This window comes from Poecilia mexicana, unplaced genomic scaffold (assembly GCF_051168715.1).
Source record: "Poecilia mexicana isolate PSO_F unplaced genomic scaffold, ASM5116871v1 scaffold_2, whole genome shotgun sequence".
NCBI classification, from domain to species: domain Eukaryota; kingdom Metazoa; phylum Chordata; class Actinopteri; order Cyprinodontiformes; family Poeciliidae; genus Poecilia; species Poecilia mexicana.
In genome coordinates, this window is record NW_028263371.1 from 30,165,403 (window position 1) to 30,182,976 (window position 17,574).

The 17,574-nt window shown below is 38.8% G+C and overlaps 2 protein-coding genes and 1 long non-coding RNA gene across 3 annotated transcripts; 2 read left to right on the forward strand and 1 right to left on the reverse strand.

Moving 5' to 3' along the window:
* Positions 1-550: 550 nt before the first annotated feature.
* On the reverse strand, positions 551-7,881 carry arpc2 (actin related protein 2/3 complex, subunit 2). The gene is made up of 10 exons (XM_014998921.2): positions 7,665-7,881; positions 6,428-6,462; positions 6,116-6,228; positions 4,277-4,322; positions 3,938-4,124; positions 3,655-3,748; positions 3,037-3,163; positions 2,512-2,612; positions 1,831-1,931; positions 551-1,066 (listed from the first exon to the last, which is right to left on the reverse strand). Exons 1-10 carry the CDS (start codon positions 7,736-7,738, stop codon positions 1,045-1,047), a joined length of 900 nt encoding a protein of 299 aa, XP_014854407.1. The 5' UTR covers positions 7,739-7,881; the 3' UTR covers positions 551-1,044.
* Positions 7,882-8,367: 486 nt separating this feature from the next.
* On the forward strand, positions 8,368-12,658 carry LOC148160755 (uncharacterized). Its single transcript, XR_015765737.1, has 2 exons — positions 8,368-9,978; positions 12,277-12,658. It is a non-coding gene; the product is annotated as an uncharacterized LOC148160755 (long non-coding RNA).
* Positions 12,659-13,323: 665 nt separating this feature from the next.
* On the forward strand, positions 13,324-16,889 carry LOC106924949 (C-X-C chemokine receptor type 2-like). Its single transcript, XM_014998919.2, has 2 exons — positions 13,324-14,112; positions 15,266-16,889. The coding sequence occupies exon 2, from the start codon at positions 15,268-15,270 to the stop codon at positions 16,321-16,323; it is 1,056 nt and encodes a 351-aa protein (XP_014854405.1). The 5' UTR covers positions 13,324-14,112; positions 15,266-15,267; the 3' UTR covers positions 16,324-16,889.
* Positions 16,890-17,574: the final 685 nt, after the last annotated feature.

Consider the following 17,574-nt stretch of genomic DNA (forward strand, 5'->3'; position numbering starts at 1 on the left):
AAAAAAAATATGTGTGTGTGTGTGTGTGATGAAAGAAAACAGACTCGTATGACTCATAACATCAGGTTCTGTCACATTAAGTGCCTGGACTCAGGTCCGTACCTCACCACTCCTGTTTGTTTGCCTCTTCCGCCACGCAGAACAAGGAAAATTCCTTTACTAATGAACATGAAACGATAGTGATAAAATATTTGCGGCTCGCTTTAATTAATCTGCTCTACTTGTTTTTGTGATTGACAGTTTTAATTGTGGTTACCTTCCTCAGTGTCTGTGCCCAGAGCGCTGGTGTTTGCAGTTTCACTGACCACAAAAACACGACAGACAGTATTCCAAACACAATAGTAATCTGGAATCTGCCAAAAAATAAAAAATAAAAAAATACAAATGATTAAAGACTCATATTTCCTTGTTAAAATATGAGGAAAAAGTCGGGGTGGAGACAGAGGAAAAACGAAAACAGAAATGCAGAGATAGTGCATCTCAAGATTGGAAAAAGTTTTATGAATAAAACAAGCTAGAAGGTATTCTCACAGGACAAAAAAAAAAATCATTTCGTCTTTTTTAAGTGTTTTATTTTTCAAATGATGATGGTACAGACGACATGAAAGCACAGAGAGGAAATTTCAATCATCCAACATGTGGACAATGCATGGTGAGGGGAGGATGGGGGGCAAGCAAGAGTACCAAATGGAGTAAAATATCGTATCAAAAGTTTCATTCATTTTGTTCATATATATATTTATATAGGACTAATAATTCTCTTTAACAATGCAAAGCAAGGAAATGCCCTTTTTTCCCCATTTATCTTTAGCTTTCCTTGTGTAGAGCCAACTTTATTACTCATCCGAAAACAGGAAGAAATCTTTAAAAAAAAAAAAAGTAAAAGAAAGCTGGATGTTTTTTTTTTCTTCTTTTGGGTGGGAGGCGAGGCGAAGAAGGGTGGGGGGACGTCCTGAAATCCTGTCCAATGTGGCGTTGAAGTCAGATTTGTGGTGCGGCTGAGCGTGCCCACTGGGGTTTGGGTCTCTCCACAGACGGCTGGCCTCAGCGGGAGAAAGTCTTCCCACTACAAAAATAAAAAGAAAAATAACATTAGGTGAGCCAAACAGCAGCTACGATTTTTTTTCCTGACACTTTCTCGATTGGGCTGGAAGGACTTTTATTAAGCTTACACATCCTTGATTGAGTTAGGACATACCAAGAAGTCGAGTCTTACCTTCTGACGCAGACAAACTTGAAAACTGTCCCTAAAAATGAAACTATTCTCTACAGAAGCTACAATGAAACCAGTTTGTTGTTCAGTAGTTTGTCACTAAAAGTTGCGGAAACACTTCCCCCCCCACCTCCGCCCCGAAAACTCTCATCAAAGAAAACAATGAAAACCGATAGTGATAGGAATTTCTCGGTATGCTTTAATTCTCTGCGAGCTGCCAATTAAATGAGTGACTGATGGGTTTCATTTTCATTAATTGCATCAGAAAATGGCTGCACGCAATTCATGTGAAGTGATTGACCTCTATCAAAGAAGTTTATTGTTGCTGTAATCCCAGAGGAATCCGAAGCAAAACATGGCAACAAAGGCGAAAGGAAACGTGGCGATCGTGTGTCGTGACTAAATCTCAAAAACCTCCCTTCAGATCTCACCCGAAAGAAAATAAAAATAAAAAACAGTTTGAAAAAGATTCCTAAAGCATGAGTCGTATTGCTGAAAACAACATATTTCAAATATGTTGTGAAATATATAAGGAGAAAAAACAAAAACGTTTTTGTTTTTTCCTCCTTATCTCGTTCTTCTCTGCGCGCCGGTGAACGTGAATGAAAGCTACTCACGAAATGGTCTTCATCTCCTTCTTCTCGGCGTCGGGTCGAGCGCGGTTCAGCACCTTGAGGAAGTCTGACGTCTTGGCTCTCATCCGTGTGTGAATGTAGGCCTAGGAGAAGATGAAAAAAGCAAAAAAGTATGAAGATCTAGATTAGCCGTTGCGAGATTTTAAGATAACGGGACGCTTTTAGCTTGTTTCTGTTTGCGATGATGAATTTCAGCACAATGTTTTATTGTCATGCAACAAATGATTACCGAGCAGCGCATAGCATGAAGAGATGGAACGAGAGATTGGACGTTTTAAGAGCGTACCAACCCCCGGCGGCCAATAAATCCACCTTTGTTGACTCACTGCTTGAAGTAAGGGCACTTAACAACCACTTCCGTTATCCGTTTGTGATCGGAATGTTTCCATAGAAGCTTTGAATGACATTCTTTCAAAAAAAAAAAAAAAACCAAGCTGGGATTACGACGTTTAAGCATAAATCAAACCCAAACAAACACCTGTTCTGGCAGGACCCTAATTTACACTTCCAGCTAAGCTTTTTATTTGAACAGAAAGGCTTTGTGAGCAGTTTGTCTTCGACTGCAAACCCTGATTTCAGTTGGGAATGCAAACTCTAACTCCTGCATTTTTTTATGTTTTTGCAAAAAATAGTGCAGGTTTTATGGTTTATGAGCAGAGTCACCTTGGAGCACTTTATGTGGTAGTGCAGGTAGTCCCTGAAGGTGTGGATGAGGTTGATGGTGTTGTCTCTGGCATTGGCATTGGTGTGACGAGGAAACAGGACTGCAGGGACGCAAGCACAAAAACACACTCAGAAAACAAATATCGATAAGGGCTGAAACGATTCATCGCGATAAATCGATCATTGAAATAATCGGACTATACAGACGTTTAAAAAAAGGCCATTTGCTGAAAAGACAACATATTCACAGCAGTCTTTAAGCTAAAATTTATCAAATGCATTTACATTTTCCATTTGTTTTACCTAAAACTCCTCAACTGGCAGTTTTAGCTTCACCTGGTTCAAATTGTTGTTGCATTTTAGCCAATAAAATGTTTTTCTCATTTAAAAAAATAAGTTGATTTGTTTATTTGCATCTTTTAATGCATTTCTAATATTGTAAATAAAAAAAAAGGTTTTTTAAAAATCCGATTAATTCATTAATCATCAGAATAATAGATTATGGAGTCATAATCAATTACGGACCGAAGGTGATGTATCCGATGTTGTCCCCGACGGCAGCGTCTGTGTCCTTGAGCTCCAGAGGCGGCTCCCTGTGGCTGAAGAGCACCTGGGGGGCCGTGTGGCTGGCTCTCCGACCCTCTTTAAACTCCTGCACACAGAAACACATGTTGCTATGGATACCGAGGAACCTTTATGTCACGTTGCAACTTTAAAAGTCTTAAAAACTGGTTCAATTTAACTAACAGCACTGGCTGAGAGATGATATCCAAGTGTCTCTCAAAGATTAATTGTGAATGTTAATGCTGTGGGCAGGAATGATCTCCAGTAGCAGTCAGTCTTGCAACAAACCTGCAGCAGCCTCTGACTGAAGACTGTGGCAGTGTGTCACGACACGCAAACAGCTCAATAACCAGCCAGTAGAGACGGCATTTAACAACATGTCCTGGATGACAACATTAGTTGCTAGGCAGCTCTGCTAATCCGCTTCGTTTTCTATTCTTTGGTTATGTCTGAAACTGAAGTGGCCTACTTAAAGGTGTGGTGAGGGTTTGTGGCAAACTGTTTTTGGATATAGGGCCTGGTTTTTATTAAACATATATATATAAAAAGGGCACGTTTGCGATTTGCCGCCTCGCTCACCTGCATGAAGACTTTCCCGATGATGACGTCGTCGTCGTCTTTGAACACGGTGCTGAACACGACCGTCACTCTGTCCTTCTTGGCCTCCAAGTACCTGAGGGTCCGAACACATTTAGTTTGATCTAAAAGTCAAAACATGTCTATTTCAGGAGGGAACTGCAGCTCTGAGTCAGCTTACAGAGACACACGTCAGCTGAATAAAAGGAACTCATCTATTTGGAGCCAACCGCTTCCTGACTGATCTCATCAGAGAAACAAAAAACTAAATACTTGATGCTCGTACATGGACTCGTCGTCTCTGTAGTGGACCACGGCCCTCTTCTCGCCCTCTTTGCCTTCTTCCTGGAACTTGAAGTACTTCTCGAACACCGAGGCGAAGCAGTTCCTCTTCAGCATCCCCGCCTGGTGAACGACCTCGTCTTTATTGGACGGCAGGGCTTCCAGGTCGTAGAGCAGGGACACGTTGTAGCCTTGAAGGGAAGGTGACAAAACGAATAAATAAAGGAATCGCAAAACTTTTCATTTCACAGATTTGTAACAAAACATGAAAAACATTTGACACTGCAGATAAAAAAAAAAAAAAAGAAAAAAAAGAGAGATTTAAGCAACTTTGAGAACTTACCAGCCTCTGGTGAAACCAGGAAATTTCCATACACCCTCTTGAGTAACTGTAAATAAATAAAAGAATGATTTTTTTTTCAAGAATCTCAAAAACAAAAAGATACAGAAGCAAAAAAAAAAAAAAAAACAAAGTCTGGAGTCGATACAAAAGTGATCTAATTCAAGTGTTTGTTCATTGGGATGATTACAGCTAACAGGCAATAAAATTTCCTTAGGAGTGCTGTATCTATGTATGCATGTTAGTGAAAAATTTAGTGGAAGGAAAATAAGAGTCGGCTTGAGGATGCCTCTGTATCAGTAACTGCAATGGGCGAGGGTGGGACTTAACCAATACGGACTTTTATCACGATATTTTATGATACTATTGTGATAACAATAAAAGTGATGATTTAAAAACTATTTATTACTTCTTTTTTGGTAACCATGTGGCTGTGACTGTGTGTCACTGCAATTACAGCCCCAGGAACAAATACTGTTTGAGAAAAAAACATTCCTATTCAAAACACACTTCTGATTCAAATCATTAAACTTTTAATCGCAACTGCATTTAATCATATTTTCAAGTTTATTGATATTTATCTATGCTTCCTTTGAACAAAATCTCGACTACGGAGAGTTTCAGGGTTTTTTTAACATCAACATGGAATATATGACAACAATAAATCAAAATTATCATCCCGATAAATGATAAACGATAAATGATACCACCTCCGCTTAAAAGTAGCTTTATTATTTGAGCGCTGTTATTAAGGTTGGGGCTGAACGACGGCCACGCTGTGATTTTCACAACGCCCAACACTTCCCTGATTTTCAGCAGCTTGTGTGAAATCAGAAGACGGAGCTGACTTGAATAACAACAGCAAGAGAATGAGCGCCCGAACGCACCATCTGTACTATAAAGGAGTCAAACTGGGGCTGGAGAGGAAAGAACATCTCCAGGGGTGAGAGCTAAAGGGAGAGGGGGAGAGGGGGAGCTCCTCTCTAATGAGAGCCTGTCTGTTTGGTATGAGCTGATGTGAACAGAGCAAATACACACGTCAGACTGAGGTATGGCAGCAATGCAGCTTTAAAACTATGTTTGCACGTTCCTCTTTTCTTTTCAACTCGCCGCTAATTTGAGAAAGAGGAATCTTTCGAATCAAAAGCAGGAAAGAATGTGAGAAAACCAAAAGGCTTCATCCTCAATAGTTTCCAAGCAAATCCTCAGCATGAAAGCATCTTGAATTTTGGCTCCTTTAAACGTCCCACTAAGACTGGGCGAAAAAGGGGGTTTGGAGAGGTGGGGTGGAGGGAGGTCTTTTCGGAAAAGCAGCCAAGCTGTGAGCGCACGCTGTCTGCAGCTCACAGTCGGCACTTCCTCGCCTCGGGGGCGAGTCACTCGAGCTCACTTCCTGTTTCTGCCTGGAACCACAGCAGCTGCTTTCTTCCTTACATGGCAACAGAGTGTTTGTACTGAAGGTGCGATCAGAGCAGCAGATGACGGATCGGCTTCCTAAATCTTCCCGGTCTGCGACCGCCACTCCGACCTTGAAAACTTTGGACCTGAGGTCTGGGGTTTCCCCAGCGACGACACACCTGTGCTGAACAAGATTTACGTGCCTGCTGATACGCTATCAGTGCAAAAAGCAGAGCACAATGTCAACACTCGTTGCAGTTTGGTGGTTGACTTTCAGAGTAGAGGAACCAGGAGTTGCACTTTTGAGTGTTTTAAGCGCAAGATGAAAACAAGACCGATACATTTTCGACACCTTAAAGCCGACTTTCAGAAACGTGTGCATGAGAAAGCTGCGCAAAGATATTCCTCCAGACTGCTTTTTGACGGTTGATTATTGGGGTTTACCTCGTCAGCACCGTGCTCCTGCAGCTCCTTGTAGAACTTCAGGGAGATGCTGACCATCACTTTGGTCTTGTCCCCATTGGGGTTGGAGATGTGGTACAAGACGCCATCGAAATCTGGAGCAGCGGGAGGGGAAAACATTTATGTCTAGAGATGAGAAATTAGCCATTTTCTGCTATTTAATGTCAGCGCTTTGACAGCTACTGACAGAGTTGCACAAATATAAATCAGTAAGATTTTTCTTTCTCTCTAAAATGAAAGCATTCAGTGCACTAAAAAGGCTTTAAAACTTAAATAAGGTCGGAGGTTTCTCACCAGCAAACGTCACATCGACGGCCTCGGGTTTGGTTCTGTCGGGACAAAACGCTGACTGTTAGCATGCAAAAATGTACATATAAAGCATAAAATGTGAAATTATGGATATGGGTGGTGTATTAAATGAGAAATAAACAAACAAAAAAAAATCTATAAAAGGAGCAGCCAAAGAGTTGCCGTCTCATCTCTGAGTATGCAGAGTTGGGCTACTGTGAGTTTCAGTACGTTAAATTCAATTCCTAAAAGTGATTTTACACAGAGGTTATCTGACTTCCACCTTTTTCAAATGAAAAAATAGCACTAAGTAACAGCTACCGATGGTGCAATTTGACTGAAAAGCAAACAGTTGTGAAATATGCACTTTCCTATGACAAAAAATGTAATAATTTACAATTTAAGTTCAAATATGGAAAATGTAAATTGATCTCGTCTTTTTGAGTTTATTGTTCCTTTATTCCATGTTGGAATCAAACGAACGCAATTAAATATGTAATTTATTCTATTATTCAATCCAGATAGTTGTAGTTGAGTTTGCTCCATGAAGGTGGATGCTGCAGGGACCTGCTGATGTAGTTAGCCACTGCGAACTGACTTGACTCGGCTTGACTACAGGAATGCGGAAGCTGGGAAGAGGAGTGATGGTTCACTGACATGTAGCCACATAATGGATGCGCAGAGCGCTGTAAAAGCTCTTAATAAGGCCGTTTATGTTGCGTAAACCACAGTTTTGTGCTAAACACGCTGCTGACGAATAACACTGGGACGACTTAAGAGTGTTAGGTTGACAGCGTTTAGCCAAACACAGTTGTGGGGGAACATGTAAACCCCTCTTTTGAGTTGTTTCAAACAGCCAAACATAAACAGACATTTTCTGCTTTGGTTTCTGTATTTATTACATGTTCGTAAAATTACCCCCAAACTTTTATTTGTTTTTGTGTGTGTGTTTTCTTCCTTATTGTAATGTCTGGTCGGTGGGTTAATCTGCTGAGGATTGCCATTTTTGACATAACACGGCCAGTGTAGACACACCCCAGCTTCGGGCAAAGCAGCCCCGGCGGAGCAGCAAGCTACATAGTTTAAGCTTTTTCAGCACATTTATAGACACTTAGAGCTGAAACATGCAGTTTTGTGAGCTTTTATCGGCGGTAGTTTCTTGTCTTTTTTATTTTTAAAGCTGCGGTCCTCTTCAGGGAAACGCTGAAGGGGGAAGCTAGCTGCCGTTAGCAGTTTTTCTCACCCGTTGGATGCGCCGTCGAACTTCAACGTCAGCGTCTCTTCTATGATGCGGTTATTAATTTCTAAGAGGATCATCGCAGCGGATGCCGGTGCTATTTGGTAGGATTAAACCGCTTTGTGTCAAATATTAGGTGAAAATGTTTTCCTCCCTTGACAGACCAGACCGCTTCCGTCGAAGCTCCCTCCGCCTGTAGCTTCCGCGTACTTCACACGCAGGACCCCGGCTGATTTGGGTGGCTTCAAATATTGCCTGTCTTTAATACGCCAATTCAATTCAGTTCAAAAATATTTTATTTATCCTGAAGAAAATTTTAATTCAGTTTATTTATATAATATTTATATAATTCATAGCATTCACTTTTGCAGCAGGCCTTCATATTGAACATGAATGTAGCGACAGTGGGGAGAAAAAAACCCTGCTCCAACATGCTTGCAACATAAAAATACTTCCTAAATTCACAAAATATTTTTTTTTCTATAAATTTGTGTGATTTTCTTTATTTGAAATGCTGTGGCTATTTCTTACTCTGTAGCTTACACTGTGCCTGTATGTGCTATTAAACACAGGCACATATTAATAACACAAATACAATATCATCAAAAAGCTAATATAATTAAAAAAAATCTGTTTTAATTGAGCAAGAAAATATGTCTTATATATTACCCAGAGTCATTAAACAGATATGTTTTTCAAGCATTTATTTGTCAGGCTAATTGCAGCAGTCAGGATAAGCTTCAGAAAACAATAAAATATTCATTTTAGAGATTGTTCCTCCTTGTTTGTGCTACACAGGATTAGTAAAATCCCTCAAAACTCAACGTTAAAGTTGTAACCGTGACTGTGATTTGAAATGAATTATTACAGGGACTTCTGCTTTCAGCCACAGAGAGAAAATGAAAGCTTCTGTCAAAGAAGCAAATAGTCAATTTTGATCCTCCATGAAGGCGACTTGGGCTTGTGCCATGGAGCCACTGATCTAAAGGGCCCTTTGTCAAGGTGAAAAAAATAAATAAATAATACAAGAGCTAAATACGTATTCAATTAGATTTAATAAAACAGTAGCAACGTTGGGCTCAATTTTAGAATAGTTACGTTTGGTATTTATCTTTGGCAACTCATTATGTGTCAGCTTAAAGAGAAATTAATAACCGCATAAGGCACACTGTCTTGATTGTGCCAAGTGCCAAACACGGGATGAAGACCAAATTAACCCCTGGCACAGATTCAATTGTTGCTAACCTGAACTAGACTCTGTTTTTCCACGTCAGCAAAAAGTAAAATCTGAAGACCGCCCATTAGCAGCCAAACAAAGGAGGCGCAAATGCTGAAAAAAACAGCTATATGATTTTTTTTTTTTTTTTTTTTTTTTAGAAAAGTTGGTGACGAGATAAAAATAGTCAAGCAACAAGAGGAGATAGAAAAGAGATGTTTTGGTGCTACTAGTCAGTCAGCCGGATTAATTTTACCACTGAAACGGAGCAAAAGAAGAAGATTAAACATGATATAAAGGAAGTATCTTACTGTTTGGGTATTAATATTTATTTATTTTATGCTGTTAGCCTTCTTCCCATTGTCTTGTATGATACAATATTACTTTTCTACTTTTTATTTTTACTCTTACATTTATTGAATCACCCTAACTTGGTTGGGAGTCAAATTTGTGATGCCTTTCCTTTATTACCAGTCATTTGTTTGCGGTCATTAAAACCTTAGTTATCGTCCAAACCTGGACTGGACTTATTCAATTCTGAGAAATTACAGGAACTATAAATGTAAAGCTCGACAAAAGCACAGCCTTTATTTAGAAAAATACAACTATTTAAGATTTTCTACATTTTGTCTTGCAGTTTGATCAAACTTAGTGGTAATCTGCACTCTGCTGCCACTCACAGTCCTATTTGCTTTACAGTGCTGCCAGAAAAGGCCACTGTTATTACACTTGCTGATGGAAAAATATGTGTGAAAAAAGATCAAAGACTAATTGAAAATATCCTAACCTCTATATATGGACTTTATAAAATATCAAATTAGAAAGCCAAAGCAGTGAGATCAGTTTTGTCAAACATTTCTTGGTATCAATCACTGTTTTTTTTTTTTTTTTTTTTTTTTTTTTGTTCTTTTGTCTTATCTCTTTTGGGGTCTTGTCCAATGATTCACATTCTTCATCCTTCCGCTTTTGTTTTGCCAAGTCGAAGCATTTTCCTTTTTAAAGGCTCACCTCAGATGTTTTCATCTCATTGTCAGGGAAGCTGGTCAAACAAAAACAAGACGCATCAGGATTGCTTTGTTTTGAGACTTCAAGGTAAGACTACAGGTAAATAAAAAAATTTGTATTTTATTCCTCTTTTTTGTTTCTTCATAAAATTAACTCCAAGTATGTTGGGAATTGTATCTGTTTGCAGATACTTTGACTTCAGGAGGCTGAACTGTTTTTTTGTGTTAAAGTTTTTGATATTTTACTTTTTTTGACTTTAAAGAGATAAAAACAGTTATATATATTTTTTAAAACATGTTTAATTCTTCCAGGTAAGAAAATAAAGATAGTAAATGATTGCTTTTAATGGATCACCAGAGACTTTATTAGTCGCTATTAGTCGCCACAGTAAAATTATTTAAAAACTAAAACAGTGGTGAGTATTTTAATTGACGATTCATTAAGTCCAGCCTGAAATTCAAGCTTTAGAGATTTAAATATACCTGAAAATTCAAGACTTTTTTTTCTAAATGTCTATAATATAGGTAATTTTAGATGAATACAGTTTATTAACTACCAAATTAATGTATTAGAAAAGAAAAAAATATTATATATAGAAGAGTACTAATTTTGTTTGAAAAATGAAACACCTATATAATTTGAAATCATTTTAATAAAATTTATTTTCTCTTTGAGTTATTGCAGATCATACAGTGATAAGAATATGTTAAAGTACAGTTTAAAATGTGTTTTTTTATTTACCATATTGAATAGGAAATGAAGGATCAAACAAAGTTCTGGAGGAAAAACATTATATTTTATGTCTCATACTTAGTTCAAAACTATACTTGTTGCGGCACTATTTTAAAAAAAATACAGATTTCTACTGTTTTAAAATGTTTTCATCTTTTAACAAGATATATTCTCTAACCATAAAAAATCTATTTATTCTAGTATAAGGACTCTGTAAGTGCTTTAACTACTTTCTCAGAACTGAGACAAAAGTAATTAAAGAGATAAAGCTGGATTCCTTAGTAGTAACTAAACAATCCAATTTATTTGTCATATTAATAACTTGTTCCTCTGGGGGGGAAAAAAACCCTCCTAGTCCTCACAGAAGAACAGATCCGGTTCTTCTTGTGTACAAAATAACTAAAAGATTAGATAGGCACCGTGTGAGTTAATTATTCTTTTGGATGTAACAATATACTAATGAAGTGTTTTTCTCAGAAGAGCCGGCTTGGTGACAGATGTGCAGTAAGCGCATAACCGTGTGATCGTACCTGCTGTTGTTTTTCATCCTCCGTCTTTCTATTGTTCTCTGTAAATTCATCAGAGCGCTTCTAGTTTCACTTTAAGAGAAATATGTACGAAACTCTGTCTTTTCTCTGAGCTTAAAAAGGGCATTTACTGAAAAATGTATATATGTTTATCGTATGATGTTTGTTTAGTTGATTCCAGTAAAGGCGCACTGTGGGACGTCTGTCCTAACACACACACACACACACGCGCGCACACATACACAAAAAAGTCTGTTTACTCGTGTCTCATGAGGAATTCAGCTGCTTCTTTCAGCCTTTTTCCTCCTGTGACTATTTTAGATTAGATAACAAGCTGCTCAGTGTCTGTTTCGGATTGTAAAAAGAAAAAAAAGAAACCTTTTAGCAGAACAAACAAAATACCAGATCAGAAACCGTATGTGCAGGTGTGCCAACAGACCATTTGAACAAATGAGGAAAAAAACGTGTGACTCACTCAACAGAAACCCCCTTCTTTTTAAAGGGGAAAGAAATCTACGTGTGAATTTCTATGGTGTCAGTAATTAGTGAGCTGTTGAAGCAATAAAACCTATAAACATGCTTTCGGCCTGCAGAAGAAAACTGGAGCACCTGCAGTTCTCATGGCAACCAGGGAGAAAACATCGGTGCAGATATAAAACATCCAGTTACATGGCGTCCTCTGGGTTCTGGCAGCAACAGGACTGACTGTTATGTACACAAAGAGGGCCTGAAACCTCCAGCTGATAAAGAGAGAATACTGAGAACTCTCAGAGTAACTGGACTGACCCAAGAAAATCTCATGATACTTGGAGGACTTATCTGCTCGGAACAGCGAGACATCTTTTGGAAAACCCAAACCTATAGGATGTAGCTGCAATTTGTGTAGTGTGAATTTAAAGGATTTATCCTTAAAAATTACTAAATAAAGGCATTTATTTCAAGATTAAACTGCTTTTAAGTTGTTGTTTTTTTTACAAAGAAGAGTTGCATTACAAAGAAGAGCAAAACAGAAAGGTGGGAAGGTCAAAAGTAAACACAAAAGTGCAAAATGAAACGGCACATTTCAGGTGTGAAGGAAGAGAGCGTTTTTCATGCGAATGAAACTTTTAAACTTGACTGGAATGTCTTCTACTTTCAGTTGTAAGTTTACCAGAAAAACACGAGGATGGCGTTTGATGAAGCGGCAGCCTGCAATGCAGTCTTCAAGCTGCCAAGATGAGTATCTGCTGGGCGAGTGTCTTCCTCCGAAGCAAATCAAACAAGAATCCAGACACCAGTCGAGTTTTTCCGGAGAGGTTGCTCGAGTTTTCCCAGAAAGGCGAACGTCCAGTCTTACGGACTTTCAACGTGTGTGGCCAGCTGCCAGCCTGTCGGTACAACAAACAGCTCAGGTTTTTCCAGATGAATGGGATCCTAAACAAATCTGGAATTCAATGTGTTTTGAATATATCCACATTAAATGCTTCCACATATGTATGATGATAAAGGAAAACGAATAAAATGTGTGTGTTTAGAAGAAATATCCAGAATAAATATCGGATTCTTTCAAACTCTCCCAAGGTCTTAAAAAAAAACACAAGTGTTTTACTCTATGTGCTGACTGACGGTGTCACGGTGACCCTGCGTGCGCTTCTACGAGGTTATTTTTGTTGTGTGGTTTCGGGAACTGACGGTCTGATGGGACATGCTCCAGCTTCCACACTGTCCGACCGTGACATCTGCCGTGCTCCCACTGAGCATCATGCCAAGAGCGCAGAATTGATTTGTTGTTCAGAAACAACAAATCAGATTTGTTGTTCAGAAACAACAAATCAGATTTGTTGTTCAGAAACAACAAATCAGTAAAGCAAATCGAACCTTGGAGTAGTTCTGCTTTTTATTTCATTGTTGTCAACACCTGTTCAGCTGGTGAGAGCAGTAAGAGACACCTTTGACTTAAAAAAAAAGTAAACTATATACTGGCATTTCTTGTTGGGGTGCCGTCTTACTTCCTGGCGGCGTGACAATGAGGGCATTTACACTTGTAAAAGCCTGCATGTTGTTAAGCAGGGTAAATAAGAAAGATGAGTCAAAGATGGAGTAAAAATTAAATGTGTGTGTTTTGATTCTTTGGAAGAGCAATATAGCAGTAGAAGGCGGGGAAGGAAGGGTTCTGTCAGCCAGTCTGCCACCTGTCATTACTGACTACTTTACAAGCTTTTCTTCATGCTCTCTGATGTTTGTCTCAACATGAAGCTACCTATTTTCCTACTAAAACAACAGAAATACTGGCGAACCTCTCTGCTTCAGAAAAATACCGAGTTGGCAGATTGTTGCTTAAAACAATCAGTCTTTTACTCAATCAAGGAGGAGAACATTTTACAAACCGATTTCCAGAAAGTGGATTTTGTGAAACACCTTGCAACACGAAGCTGGTTACCCAACGAAATCCTGTGACACACACTCACCTCTTGTGTACAGTACGAAACATGAATCTCCAACCACACAAACTTATAGCTATCAATAAGCGTACCCTGATTTTGCATCCGGTGAATCATCAGAAAGCGGAGACGGGCTCAGGGAGGCCGTTTACTTCTACAAAGTACAGGTTGGGTTTCTTAGAAAATGTGAAATATTCTGCAATTTTATGGTTTGATGCATCCAAAACTCCAAAACAACATCGAGAAACATGGTGGCGGGAGGTTAATTATTATCAGATGAAGATGAAGTCCTATAAAGGTAGATGGAACTATGAAGCCATTCCAGATTTTTAGAAAAATACTTATTTATTCTTAATTCAACAATAGATTATCTTAGAGGAACATGTTGTAGAAGTGAAAAAGTGTTGACGCAGTCGTGTTCAGGAACACATGTAAAAAAAGGGAAACAGGACATTGGGTCAATCCCGCAGTAGAGAAAAACAGCTGGACATAATGTATTATTACCACACTGGCGCAGAGTCATTTGGATGCTGGGGTTTCCTATCAAGACAGAGGTGAGTTCCTGATGCAGTTCATCTTCTAAAACATTTAAGAAATCTGGCTAAATTAATGACATTTGATATAGTTTGAAATTCAACAACTGTGATAGGAATAAAAAAGAAGAAGCTTAGGGAGAAAGCTGAAATTAAATAGCTTCACTTCATGAGTTTAATGTTTTTGTGACTTTGTTCTGTATTTTCCTGAATTCATCAAATTCAGACATTTATTTGTACCTTTTAATGGATATTTAAACTGTTGCCTTGCTAACAAAGAAACTGATTGTTATTTTCACATTAAGCGCACGTTGGAGGCAGTGCACCTCCAAGTATCTTCCTGTATGAAACGTCTATGAGAATTGAAGATGGAATTTATTTTCTGGCTGAATTACAATTAGGAATAAGGGTAGACATCAATAAAGTGACATCCACTTAAACTTCAATAATATTTTGGTTACTTCTATATTGCACATTTGCTTTAGGAACATTTTATTTGTGTGCATGTTTCAAGCAGGAGCATTACTATTGGTGCACAGCCTCCAACCTCCTTTTTCTGTCTAAATTTACAGATTTTTCAGTTGAATGTAACTCCAAATTATTTACAAAAAATTGCCTATTCACAGATGTTTTCAAACACCATATGTAAAATATATAACAAAAAAAAATCCAGTTTGGGAAGCTGAAATATAAAGAAACATTATCGATACGCTATTGACTGGTATTTGCAAAACAGCCAATCAATGTGTGCCATTCATTTTCCTTGATGCTGATTGACTGAACCCCCAAGAAAGTAAAGAAAGAAGAGTAGATGTTAGCTTCTTCTGCAGCGTGACGACAGCTTCCATTTTGTGTATTAGAGCATATTAAGGTATATTTGAATTATTAAAATGGGTGGTTATAATGGTTGTTAGAGGGGATCGCAAGTATTTGTCAATTTTAGCAATGCATGGCTGGCTGTGGTGTCTGATCCACTGCATTTGATTCAGAGGAAATGATTATTTCCACCAAGAGGATATTATGTAGTTCTAATAAAGAACCTCTCTTCAAAATCCCACACTATGCTTTTAGTATTTCCTTTAAAATGCTGAAGCTCTGAAACCAAATTGAAGAACTTCTTCAAACTGTTTTCTTCAGTTTAAATGACAGATTTAACTCTGTTTCTTTCCCATAGCCATGTCCCTCACCTACGTCTTCACTGACTACTACTTTGAAAATGAAACTGAACAGCTCGACCTGAATCTAAATACAATACCATGCAATCCAAAGCCCCTGGATCCTACAGCAGGGGCGATCTCATCTCTGATCCTCATAGCTAACTTTTTACTGGCGATCCCTGGCAATTTGCTGGTAGGATGGGTGATCAGCTCCAGCAGACAGGTTTTGACTTCATCGGACGTCTACTTGTTCCACCTGACTATAGCAGATGGACTCATGGCCCTGACACTCCCATTTTTTGCAGTAGCGCTGGTTTGGGGGTGGCTCTTTGGTGACTTCATGTGCAAGTTCCTCAACCTGGTCATTGAGGCAAACTTCTACACCAGCATCATCTTCCTGGCTTGCATCAGCGTCGATCGGTACCTTGTGATTGTGCGCGCCAACGAGACCCACGGGACTAAACAGAGGAAGTGCAGCAGGATCCTTTGCGCGGCGGTTTGGGCCCTCGGCTGGGGCCTCGCTTTGCCTGCCCTTTTCAACGACGCCTTCAAGCTTGACGAGGACTCCGAGAGGCTCATTTGCACGGAACGCTTCGACATTGGGAGCGTCACCAGTTGGAGGATCGCCACTCGTGGGTTTCGCCATATTTTCGGCTTTCTGATCCCGCTGGCCGTCATGGTGGCGTGCTACGGCATCACCGTCGCCAGGCTGCTGAACACTCGCGGTTTCCGGAAGCACCGGGCCATGCGGGTGATCATGGTCGTGGTGATTGCGTTCCTGCTGTGTTGGGCGCCATACCATATAACCATGATGATCGACACGCTGATCAGGACCAACCTGATACGGTTCGACTGCAGCTTCAGGAGGTCGGTGACCTTAGCCCTGGATATAACCAACACCCTGGCTCTTCTGCACAGCTCCATAAACCCGTTCCTGTATGCCTTCGTGGGAGAGAAGTTCCGGAAGAAAATGATGTGCCTCATGCAGAAGAAATTCAGACAGGAGAGGATGTCGGGGTCAAAGGTCAGCCGGTCAACCTCTCAGACCTCGGAGGGAACTGGAACAATTCTCTGAATGTGTTGAGCTCTTAAACTTAGTGCTTGTATAGTGAGAGGAATCAACAAACATGGACACATGGCTTAACGTTGTCTTTGTATCTGATTTGAGATGATGAAAACTGGCAGCAGTGTCCAAATCCATCACAAAAATAAGATAAATTATATCAACTTTAGGACGTATCGGTTTTTTATTTGTTTGTTTGTTTGGAAATAAAAGAGTATAGATATTTCAATTATGTTCAATGGTAGGACTTCTTGTATTCCTCTTAGATATTATGACACATTGCTGCCATCTACTGGAACTCGTCATGTTACACCTATGTCGCCTCTATTCATTGACACAATGGTAACACATTTTGGGATATATTTAAGAAAATAAAGTACGGTTAAATCCCTTACAAGTATACTTTTACCGTATTTACAAAGGTACAGTGTAAAGTTTCAACTTTTATCTTTCTTCTTTGTGAATAAAGACGATGCTGAATGTGTGCTTTCTTATGCAAATACATAAAAGTATATTTTTTTCTATCCAAACTTGTTTGGTTTGATTGTAACCAATAAATCTATTTACAACTTGTTAAATGGATGCAGTCTTGTTGAATTTATGACTACTGTTAGCTGCCTTGAATTTGTTTCAACTTTTCCAAGAAGAAATTAATTTTATTTTACACATTTGCATCTTTAAGATAAATCTATAAAGCAGATGACAAGAGTCAAAAATCATCATCGACCACAGGAATTTCCCATTGAACCTCAAGCTAAATAAATTGAGTATCCTTCTTCCTCTAGAGCCTGGGGCATTCATTTATAAATGGAAGTTCCTTCTGCTGCCTATAAACTTTTTTTCCCTTCCACTCAACTTCCCACTAATAGCAAATATTGTGTGGTTTATCTCCCTCTTGCGGAGATAAACCACACATGGTAACAGAATATGTTACCATGTCAGTCTTTTTTATTACATAGCATTTGTGTAATAAAAATACGTTTATTGCTCTAATGTAAAATTTTCAGTGAACCTGGAAGTTATAGTTATTACAGCTGCATTATTATTATTATTATGATTATTAATATGATTATGATTATTATGATTATGATTATTATTAGTAGTAGTAGTAGTAGCGGTGGCGGTAGTAGCCTTGTAGTAGTCATAGTAGTAGTAATAGCATTAGTTGCTGCAATAGCAGTGACCTACCAGAAGAGGTCATACATGAACTTTTTTCAAGGAGAAAGATTAGTTTAAAAGTAAAATCAAGAAAATTATTGTAAG